Source organism: Pyrgilauda ruficollis, unplaced genomic scaffold, assembly GCF_017590135.1.
Source record: "Pyrgilauda ruficollis isolate IOZ18807 unplaced genomic scaffold, ASM1759013v1 scaffold2, whole genome shotgun sequence".
NCBI classification, from domain to species: Eukaryota; Metazoa; Chordata; class Aves; order Passeriformes; family Passeridae; genus Pyrgilauda; species Pyrgilauda ruficollis.
Genome location: NW_024519206.1, coordinates 12,281,329 through 12,292,666, shown reverse-complemented (window position 1 = coordinate 12,292,666; position 11,338 = coordinate 12,281,329). Strand labels below are relative to the sequence as shown.

General features: G+C 50.3%; 1 protein-coding gene across 1 annotated transcript; it reads left to right on the top strand.

Annotated features, from left to right (window-relative positions):
- Positions 1–3,816: 3,816 nt before the first annotated feature.
- HOXA13 (homeobox A13) lies at positions 3,817–5,451 on the top strand. The gene is made up of 2 exons (XM_041466595.1): positions 3,817–4,544; positions 5,159–5,451. Exons 1-2 carry the CDS (start codon positions 3,869–3,871, stop codon positions 5,401–5,403), a joined length of 921 nt encoding a protein of 306 aa, XP_041322529.1. The 5' UTR covers positions 3,817–3,868; the 3' UTR covers positions 5,404–5,451.
- The last annotated feature ends 5,887 nt before the right edge of the window (positions 5,452–11,338 follow it).

Sequence of the window (11,338 nt, the reverse complement as noted above, 5' to 3'; positions counted from 1 at the left end):
CCCCGGGGGGGGGGGGGGGGGGGGGGGGTTGTTTCCCAAAAAGAGGGGGGGGGGGGGGGGGGGGGGGAAGCTTTTTAGATACTGAGCCGACAAACTCCATATTTTCAAAATTTGTCTTTCAGCTGAAAGGACTCCTGATTTCTTTAAGAGAAATCTTAGGGCCTCTTTAGAAGTGAATGAGTGGCCATATTCCTATCACTTAAAGAGGTTTAAAAGTAGTTTATATTTTCACGTTTAAGGCCATATTGCTGCAGTCCTCACTGGCAAGACTATTCTCAGCTTCATGGCGTCAGGAACACACACACAGTGACCTGTTCTAAAGCACTTGTAAGGGCCAAATTCCACTCTTGCTTACACCTGCGAAGTGGGTGAAATGTTTCTGACCACTCTCGATGCAACGAGGTTAAAAAATGCCACTTCAGCATTTTATAATACCTGGTGAGATGAGCATGGCCGTGTACCGCGATGAGTGACTATCATCAGTTAGAAATTGCCTGCCTATGAAAAGATTCAGGACCTTTTAAAATCTTCCTACTGATCATGATTGTTCATAGTCCGGCTCCCCAAGGAATTAATACTCGTTTTAGAGGAAACGATTCAACAGATGCATTTCTCTCCAAGTTGTTTCACACTCTATATAAATGCAAAGCCGTTCGGAGGTTTGCTTTAGTTCTCCTGGAAATCGCTATGATTCTACCATGAGCTTGTATGTGCTGTATTCTAACGTTATTTCACAAGAAAAAAAGACAAAAAAATAATTGGAAGAAGCTTTGATTGTTCTGTCGGTTGCATGTATGGAAGCATTTAATTATCAATTAACTTTTCCAAAGACGCTCAAATCAGTGGCTCCTTAGTTTTGGTTAATTTATCCAGCTCATCCCAAGATTTACATTGTGAAAAGCAAAAGCTCTTCCACAAGTATTAGAGAATGGTATGTGTTCAAGGCAAGGGGGGTAGCCTCGGGAGTGTTTTTATCCTTGGTGTTCATTACAAGGTCCACGATTTTCGAAGAACATCCGTTCTGACGGATGCCTTCAGTCCTCATGGTTCCTTTCTAATATTTAATGGCAGACACCCATTAAGGTGAAGAAATTACAGCTGAGGAATGAAAATTTGGTATCGGGGTCATCAAAAACATCTGACGAGGTTTTTCTGTTCTCTCGGTATCAATAATTTATTAAAAGTCATCCAAATGAGGAAGGCAAAACAAAGCGTGGAGTCCCGTGTCCGACAACACTTTTCTGATGGTGCATACGCACCCTGCAGATGTCATTTTTGCCTATTTTGAGGAAACAGTCCCCTTCCCGAAATCCTCCTCACATCATGGCAAACAGGGAAAGAGAACTGTTGTATTACTGCTCTTATCATCAGTGACAAGCATGGCCTTCTTCCATAATTATTAAGTGGACCTCTAGAGTGAGTACGAGATGTGGAGAAGGGAGAAAAGCAAGCTCTCTAATCTAATCTCCATTCTTCTAGCACACAGGGCTGGAACAGCCCCAGGAGGGTAAACAAAACAAAATAACAACCACCAAAAGTCAGCGGACCGGATGCTCCCCGTTGCCCCCCTCCCGGACACCCCACACGCACTACTCGTACAGTTTGCACCGGGGCTGAAAGCTACGGTTTCACAAGACTTCTCCCTCCTGATGGAAAGGAGCTTGGAAAGTAGAGGCAGATAAGCGAGAAACTCTCTGCGGCTGTGGTTGAGGGGAGTTTGGAGAGTGGGGGCTGGCTGGGGAGGGGGGTAGAGGCGAGCTGGAGAGATTAGTGCTCTCATGGCTACCCGCTTTTTAACAAATCAGACAAATCTTCGGGCTGTGAATGACAGTTCTCACATTGGCTAGACTGCAACTTTCAACTTGACCTTGGCCTCTAGCCGTGTCTAACCCGTATGTAAAACAGCGCTGCCCCATAGAGCTGCCTCCCCTTCCCACTTCTCCTCCCTCGTCCTGCAAAGCGATTTTCAGAAGCAGCCTAGAGAAAACCGAGGGAAAAAAACCGAACCAACTCATGGCAGTCAAGCAATGTTTGGCCGGGTAAATCCACAGGTTTCAAAACTGGAGCCTGAAAGAAAAGGGAAAATATGCGTGGAATAAATATTTGCTTTTGGCCATGGGGAAAAATGCGGAAAAGAGTGCGCGAAGTTAAAGTGGGAACATTTTACTGGCTACAATGAAGGAAAAAAGCGGCTAAATGCTGCTAAATTAGCAGGGGGATGACAGAGACTTCAGGTATCCCAACTCAGGGCACGGAAAAAGCACCTTGAAAAAATATCCTTGGGCGCCAAAGAGCTATTTCTCATGGCTGGCAGCTTTGCGCTAGGCAAGGAAAAGCCTGCTCGGTAACAATGTACGTCCCGGGATTGCTCTGCGCTTGTAGCCATGAGGGTAAAACAATGCTACAACGTCAATGGAAAGCACAATAGGATAATAAATACGCCGAGCTGTCAGACTCAAAACAAAGCAACACGCAATTGGGGGAAAAAATTAGTTTTCAGGATGGGAGTATTTGTGGCTGTTTTGTGCACACGCGTGAGGGCTGAGAGCTGTTAACGATGAGACGAACGCTGCTTTAGGTCAAGTTTATTGATAGCTCAGTGATGGACGGTTCTGGGTTCAAGGCTGTGAGCGAAAAGCTTGGGGGAGAACAGCATCCGCTCCGATGGGAGGTGGGAGGATATTAAAAATTGAAATTATTTCACCCTATGAAAAACTCGTCCCGAAAAGAGAAAGGAGTTGTTGGGGGATTTTTTTCTAGCATTCACTTGCAAAGTGGTACGGCCTTCCAAAAAAACCACTATTTTTCAGCCGATAATCCATTTTGTTTTCCCAGCACATACACACACACAGAAAACGCCGAGAGTCCGTGCACACGCCGTGCAAGCCGACGTGATATTTTACAGCCGAAAAAGATTCAAGTCGAATCGTAGGCCCAAGGTTTTATTATTACGGCAACAAATAATACAGCTGTATCACGATGAATATCCAGTTAACTCTCCCGCTACCCAAGACCTTCCTAAAACATAATAATAAATAAAATGGGGATTTCCCCGTCAGTTCCTCTTATCTGACTTCTGAGACTTTGTGGCGAGAGGAGCGAGATGGGTCTTGGGCTTTCGACGGGCGGGAAGGAAGGAGGAAAACACCCAGAAAAGACCCCGGGAGGCTCCGTTTCGACAGCCTTATGTGTCCCAGCGTTGCGCCCGAGGAACGATTCTCCTCCCTCAGCTTGCGGTGGGCTCTCCGCGTCACCCGGACGGGGCCCCGCCAACGCTCCCCGGGGAGAGGCGGCGGCTCAGACCGGCGGAGGAAGGGGGTAGAAGGGGTGCGGCTCATCTTCCCCCCGGGACGAGGGGAGGCCTCCGGGGTTTCCGCGGCTCTCGGGGCGGGGAGGGCTCAAGGAAAGCGGCGCAAGGAGAAATCAGGCGGGGTGCCAAGGGGAGCCCCGCACCTCGGGGGGTGCGCCGCGGCAACAACGGGGCCAAAAAGCTCACGCCTTGGTGGCGAGGGAGGGCCGGAGGGAGGAAGGGAGGGAAGGAGAAGGGACGGGCGGTCCTGCCCGCCCGCCCCCCCCCCGGCGCCCTCGTCCCGCGCGGCGGCGGCGGGACCGCGCCCGCACCCGTGCCCGCGCCCCGGGCCGGGACCCGGCCCCGCGCGCTGATTGCGTTATTTAATTATCTCCACTTTATTCCCTCAGATGTTTATCAGCTGCTTTGCATATCACGTGGGGGCGGGCGGGCCAATGAGGGCCGGCCTGGCGCGACGCTGGCGCGTCAGCCCTGGTCAAGTCCCGGAGATTGAGTATCTCTTTTTTCAGTCTTTGGGGCTTTTAAAAAAGAGCCACTAGTCTCAATGCGGAGCGGGCTATGACAGCCTCCGTGCTCCTCCACCCCCGCTGGATCGAGCCCGTCATGTTTCTCTACGACAACAGCCTGGATGAGATCAATAAGAACATGGACGGGTTTCACGCCGGCAGCAACTTCGCGGCGGCGGCGGCGGCGGCCAACCCCTGCCGCAACCTGATGGCTCACCCCGCGCCCCTGGCCGCCCCCAGCGCCGCCGCCTACTCCTCCAGCGAGGCCCCCGCCGCCGGCATGGCCGAGCCCACTGTCAAGCAGTGCAGCCCCTGCTCCGCCGCCGTGCAGAGCTCCTCCGGCGCCGCGCTGCCCTACGGCTACTTCGGCAGCGGCTACTACCCCTGTCGCATGACCCACCACAACGCCATCAAGTCCTGCGCCCAGCCCGCCTCCACTTTCGCCGACAAGTACATGGACACCTCGGTCTCCGGCGAGGAGTTCACGTCGCGGGCCAAGGAGTTCGCCTTCTACCAGGGCTACGCCGCCGGGCCCTACCAGCCGGTGCCCGGTTATCTGGATATGCCCGTGGTGCCCGCCATCGGCGGCCCCGGCGAGCCGCGACACGACCCCCTTCTCCCCATGGACAGCTACCAGCCTTGGGCCATCACGAACGGGTGGAACGGGCAAGTGTACTGCCCCAAGGAGCAGAGCCAGCCGCCTCACCTCTGGAAATCCACTCTCCCGGGTAATACACCTGCATGGCTCCCCCTGTCTCTTCTTTTCATCCTGCCCCGATCGCCTCTCCCGGGTATCCCGCCGGCAGGGCTCCCTGATAACCCGCCCCGGGCCGACCCTTCGCCGTCCCGCCCGCCGTTCCCGGTCCCATCCCGCCCCGGTCCACACATGCCCCAGCGCCCTGGAACGGCACCGGTGCCGCCCCCTGCCCCCCGCCGGCGCACGGCACATCCCGCCTCGCCTGGCCGGCCCCGGCGCTGGCCCCGGGAGAGGAAACAGCTGAAAAGGGCCGCGGGAAGGTCTGTGGTATTATTTTCCATAGACCACGAAGTAAGCTGTGTAAATCTCTGTAGCCCCTCTCGGTCCTTCCCGGAGTCCCTGGCCGGGCTACGTGGGGTTTGTTATTATTTGTCTGTCTGACAGAAATAAACCTTTCCCTGCCTAAAAGCTGTCTGCGGCGGCCGGGAAAGAGGAGTCCCCAGTGCTGAGCCGGGCTTTACTAGCTAAATCGGAGCGGGGCAGGCGGAGAAGTGTGCTCTAACCCTAGTCCTTGTACCTCTTGAAGATGTCCTAGCCGGTTCGTGCGATTTTCTAACGCTTCCCTGCATGGTTTTTCTGTTGCAGACGTCGTTTCTCATCCCTCGGATGCGAATTCGTACAGACGTGGAAGAAAGAAACGAGTGCCTTACACAAAGGTCCAGTTAAAAGAACTCGAAAGGGAATATGCTACAAATAAATTCATAACCAAAGACAAGAGGAGGAGGATATCGGCGACTACAAATCTATCAGAGAGACAGGTCACAATCTGGTTCCAGAACAGAAGGGTCAAAGAGAAAAAAGTGATCAACAAATTGAAGACTACCAGTTAATGGATTAAAAATGGAGAAGCAGCAATTCAAGAGTTTCAGAACTTTTTTTTTGTGTGTGTGTTCAGATTAAAGTAATTATTAATAATAATTAAAAAGAGAAAAGACAATGAACCTCTTCTTTCAGAACAAGAGATCTGTATCTTTGGAATTATAGCCTTTCTTTCTTATTCTTCTTCCTTTTTTTTTTTTTTTTTTTTTTAATATTGCTGTAGCAAAATGGTGAAAACTGACAGTTCTCCTGAAATCCCAAACAGCCAGCCAGTATCACTGACAGACTGTACAGCCCACAAGGCCAGCTCCGAGAGATACACTTTCAATTAGACAGGATTTTCTGAGAAACTTGTAAATACTTCCAAGACCCTACTATTGGAAAGAAGACTCTTCGTGGCCACGATGCGAGAGCTGGTTAACGTGAGGAGGTCGATGTGGACACATGATCTGGTTTTCTTCCATTGCAATCCAAACTGTATGTTGAATGACTGCTCAGGTAAACCATAGTGAAACAATTACAATTACTGTATGTTTTTAAGCAATGCATTTATTGTCAAAAAGTAATAATAAACCTCGAAGGTACTGAATAAGGATTTCAGAGACATCAGTAATGAAGGAAGTTCTGTGGAGGATCTATCTTGATAGTAAATTTAAACATCGCAAATTAGTGAGGATAGAAAGGAAAATATTTGCTTGGAGATGTCTTTCGGTTTTATTTTTTGTTTTCCACAGATGAATTCTTGTCATCTAAACTGGGGGTTTTTGTCTGTTTGGGGGTTTTAATTTTATTTTTTTTTCTCCTGCAGACCATACAATAGATACATTTTAAAGGACTCTGGCTATTTTAAACCTGAAATAATCTTCCATAATTAATATTCTAAGTCCCCCGAAATTTTTGATATTTGAATATTGGCATTTCTTTACAGTAGAAAAAAAAAATGGCCTGGGAAAAAATACCCAAGAACTTTGAACTGAAATACTTTTTTTTCCCAGAAATATTTTGATTTATGTAATCTATATTTGATCTATAAGTAATTAGTCATTTCTCCTTGTTTACTGTCTGTTATGAGGCCGCAGTAGAATGTTTAGGGATTCTTTTTACAGCACCTTTTAATCCAATCAGTTATTTCAACCAGCACATTATTTTGTTTTTATTCACTATAAGAAGCTATCTTGTAAATAAAAAAAAAATCAGCGCACTGTGAAAATGTACTTATGCACCCTTTTTTTTATATATTTCTACTGAAAAAATGAAAACCCATGACGTGTAGAAGTATAGTAGTATTAATACTGTTAATAAAATAGTCACTGTAATAAAACCTGAAAGAAATACTCTTTATTTTTTCCATTTCTATGCGCATTTAATAGAAAAATATAACGCATCTGTCTTATAATTATAATACTGCTGTCTTTCAGTATGTATCTTGTGTATAGATGGTGGATTTTGTTTTATTTTTCTTGGCGGTGTTTATCGGCGGGTAGGCACGCCTGATAACCGGCGTTCCTAAACTATAAATGTTTCGGTAATGTTAAACAGTGGTTTTGCAGCCGCGCTGGGGGACGGGGGGTGGAAGACCAGGATGATACGAGCGCAGCGCCGCAGCCCTCGCCGGGAAATGGAGGCCGGCGGCCGACCCCTGGGCTGGGGGCGCGCTGCTCAGCCTGCAGATGCCTCCGCGGGGAGGTGGGGGGGCTGCGCGGCGATGACAGGCCGGGCAAGGCCCGAAACCTTGACCTTGAGGGGAAAAAAGCCGATTTGTGACCTTGACTTTTGACAGCTCCCGGCGCCGGCAGCATCCGCGGGCCGACAGCGCCACCTCGTGGCCAGCGCGGGGTGGCGTCCGCACCTGGCCGCGCCCGCGCAGCATCCCGGCCCCGCCGCGCCGCATCCCGGCCCCGCCGCGCCGCATCCCGGCCGCGCACGGCTCTGTGCAGCACCTCTGGACGTGCACGGCACAGCGCCGAGCAGGCTGTGCTTCCCGTGCTCTCTCTGTCTCTGGCGGTGACAGGGCAGCGGCGGCGCTGACGAGGTGCCCAGTCGGTGCCCGGCTGAGGGATGCCCGGTGCCGTGCGAGGAGCCGCAGGCCGGCCGGGATAGTGAGTGGAGGGCGACTTTGGTCGGGCACAAAGAGAAGTTTGCTTTAGCTGCCTGTCTCCTGCGGTGGTCTGTAGCTCTAATTAGAGCTATTGGGGAACCTTTACGGTACATTTAGAGGGTATCATATACCGCGCTCGCTGTGCGCTTCTAGCCTTACATTTCTGAAATTCAAAAGGACCCACCTCTACAGGGATCAGCGCAGAGCGATTTCCGTCCCTCAGATCTGTCTGTAACGCATTCGTGCAATAACTGACATGAAAACTACCTGCAGGAGCGGGATTTATTTTCCAGGAGGCTTTCGTGTCGGGCGCTTTGCCCTACTTTTGGGATTTTACCCTTCCCGCCGTGTGCGGCCGCGCAGGGCTGTGAACCGCTGTGGTTTCTCGAGCTGCGAAGCCCTGTGGTTTCTCAGGCCGCGGGAAATCCGCGGCCGCGGAGCGTGGGAATTTTGGATGCATCCCTTCTGAGGCCGGTCAGGGAATTTCTGAGCGAGAAATCCCATCCTGCTGCGAAAATAGCCTAGGAGTGTCACATTATTGGCAGGCGGCTCCCAGACCATGCGGTTCGGTTGTGCTTCGGGGCGACAGGGTGTCGGCCCCCCGTGACAAGCACCCGGCCTTCCAGTGGCCTGCGACACCGTGCGAGGGACCACGGGTAAGGATCCACGGGCTCAACCACACCCGTCCACGGCGGGCAGGGCCTTGGGTTGCCCACGGGCGTGGGGAACCAGTGGGGAGCCGGTAGTCTCCAGGACCACCGCGGTAGCCCCACGGCCTGGGATTTTCAGCGGAGCTGGAGCAGGCAGAAAAGTCCGCGCTGGAGCTGTTCTAGCTGCGGGAAGCCTTGATATCCTCCCTGCTCGAATATCTGGGGCTGTGGACTGGCGCCGGGAACCTGTCTCCCACCGGCTGTACCTGCTGCCCACGGGCTGTCTGCCTCGGCTGCAGGCACCGGACAGCCGCCTTTCCACCGTCTACTTGCGTCGTTTTCTGCTGAACGAAAGAAATTGCCTGCAGAAGGCCACTAGTGAATTACACTTGTTCTTCCTCCGAGTGAATAATTTTGTTTATTTCGTTATATTTCCTAACCTGTGCCATTTCACAGCCTGTGTAATTATTGCATGAGACGCCACAAATTATATTTACTTCAGGTCCGAGTTGGGGGTGATACAGAGGACTGAATCCTGCTTACCTTAGTCAGGATCTTCTATTTTCAGACCTTGCCCCGGAGGGATACAATTCAGGGACGCCTTGAAAGAAGCCCACAATGGGAACACGGCCGACATTAGTATAATTGCAGGTTTTCGGGTTTTGTTTGTTTGTGGGGGTCTTTTTAAATTTTGTTTTGGGGTTTTTTTTGTTTGGTTTGGTTTTTTTGGTTTTTTTTTAAGGTAACTTTTAATCGGAGCTAGCTTTTGAAGATTATGTTTTCGCACTGAACTACCTACCGTTCAAATTTGCTAAGCATTTCAAGACTGACTGTGGATTAGCGAATTTAAATTCCCACTACTGTTCAAATAGCTCAGCCGCGTATATATTTCACAGGGTAAAAAGGGGAGCGTTTGCCTCGCGATCGCTGGCAGGAGTAAGGTAACATTTTGGATCCGACCCCTGCTACCATGTAAGTCAGCATCGAGGCTCGAGCCTCCCGTAGGCTTTAGCAGGACGAGCAGGTCATGTTTCCCGGTCCCGCAGCGGGGAGTCCCCGTCAGGGAAGCAGGACCCCAGGCCAGCGACGGAGCCCCCCACCCCACCGGGGTGTCTCCCCCAAAGCCTCGGGTGTGCGGTGGCCTCGGCGGAGGCTCCGCGCCCGGTCCCGCGGGGAGGCCGCTCCGAGCCGAGCCGCTGCCTCGTCCTCCGGGCTCGGCTCGAGGCTCCTCTGGAGAAATATCCCACTGTGCGAGGGGCTGGATCAGGTGAGCAAAGACAGGGAGCTCCGTGCCTTGCTGTCCAGGGCACCGAGAAGAGGGATCTGAGGGAGCGGAGGTGGCCGAGGGAGCACCCGCGGCCGTGCCGCGACTCGGGGCACCAAGACGGCGGGGTCTGCGGCTTTCAGAGTCACGAAATATTCACTCTCCGCGGGCCTTGCGAGCACTCCTGCCCTCGCTTCGGTCGTCCCGCGTGTCTGCCTATCCACGGCTGTACCCACGCAGTCCCCCGCGCCTCCATCCCTCCATCTCCCTCCGTCCCTTTGCCGGGTAGATGCGGCCTCGGAGCGTGGGGGAGAGCGGACATGTAGGTGTGTGTGTGTTCATGTTATTTATTACCTTCATTTACCGTCCAAAAGCTGTTGGCACATACATTTTCAAGTACAAATTGCTGTTGTACTACATATTCCCCTCTCACCAATCTGCCGCCAGAGTCCTAAAACACATCCCTAATACGTTTTACAAGTGAATATTATCACCAACGAAAATAATTAAGCAACGTGATACATTAATTCACGACGTCCGTCCTTGCACACGTTTCAAAGAGAATTATTATTTATACTCCCCGCGTTACAGAGAATGTTTTAAAATGGTGGTAGGGAACTTAGTATGCCTGGATTGCTGTGTAGAGTTACGTGTGCAAGGAGTTTTATTTGCAAACGTTATGAAAATATGCCGGAAGAAGGATTTGGAAGGAAAAGAAACACAAAATTGAAAACCAAAACCTATGTAAACATCGTACAGTCTTTATTTTCTCAGCTTCCCTTGAATCAAGAATGTTAGGTATAATATTTTAGCAGATGTGGAGAGAGATGCAAGGGACAGAGGGAGCAAGCTATTGCTATTACTGTATATTTAGTGTATTTATGGGAGCACTAGTATCAGAGCACCATTTCATTCCTAGCACAAAACACGCAATATAATTGAAGACAAAAAAAAAAAAAAAAAAAAAAACAGTTTCACTTCAATCTCCACGTAGTCCACTTTCAGTCTTGGATTCAGAGACATACATTTTAATTCCCAGTGTCCGGAAATGTTAGTTTATAATCGCCTGATTCTTGGCGTCGTGGGTCCCTCAGTTTTCCCATGGGCAGAAAATGTCCTTATGTCTTGGACGCGGACAGACAGGTATAACAAATGCTACACTTTTTTCCCAACCAGCGAATAATCTGGTATTTAATCTATCTCCGCCTAGAGCACTTGGCAGTAGCAAAGGTGGTTTGCTATGGGAAATAAACCTTGACAGGAGCATATTTCCGAAAAAGAATAACTCTAAATCTATTTTTTTTCGGCTGCCTTTTGCTCAGAAAGGTTCCAGTTTAAACACCCGGGAATGTTGTCCTCAATATTGAAATGTTAGGAAAATTGCCTGTTACTTCCAGAAAAAAAGAGTATATATATATATATATATATATATATATATATATATATGTCAGAGAGAACGGGTAAGAATCTCGGCCTCTAGCCTATACATTAAAAATATCTACGGCGTAAATAAAATCCCATTCCTAGTGCATTTCAGCATTCTCCGTGGGCAGCATTAGTAATAAAATCAAGACAGCGTTTAATACAAAAAAAATATTGGCAGGCGCTAAAAGGCCGTTTGTCGCCATTCATAACATTTAGATGCGTTTCAATGCACTATCATGAGGATCTGAAGAGATGTCCTTGCGCACTCTCGGCCCTTAAAGGAGTCCAAAAAGAAGAGGGGGAGGGAACCAGGGGGTGGCTTTTCCACGGGGGCCGGGGGAATGTGGGGCGGTGAGTGCCGGGACGAGACTGCGTCTGCGGGGGTTCGGCCGCGGGTGTTCTGGCCACGCCGTGAGCATTTCCCTGCCCCTTGGGCTCCCTCCCCCTTGAATGCAGTTGATTCATGAACTAGGGTACGAAATGCTAATGTTCATTAAGTCGATCCTCCT

Bases quoted from the DNA above. Each gene is read 5' to 3' on its own strand.
- HOXA13 (XM_041466595.1), top strand. From the start codon at position 3,869: ATGACAGCCTCCGTGCTCCTCCACCCCCGCTGGATCGAGCCCGTCATG. The intron at 4,545-5,158 runs GTAATACACCTG...TTTCTGTTGCAG, and splicing joins CTGGAAATCCACTCTCCCGG to ACGTCGTTTCTCATCCCTCG.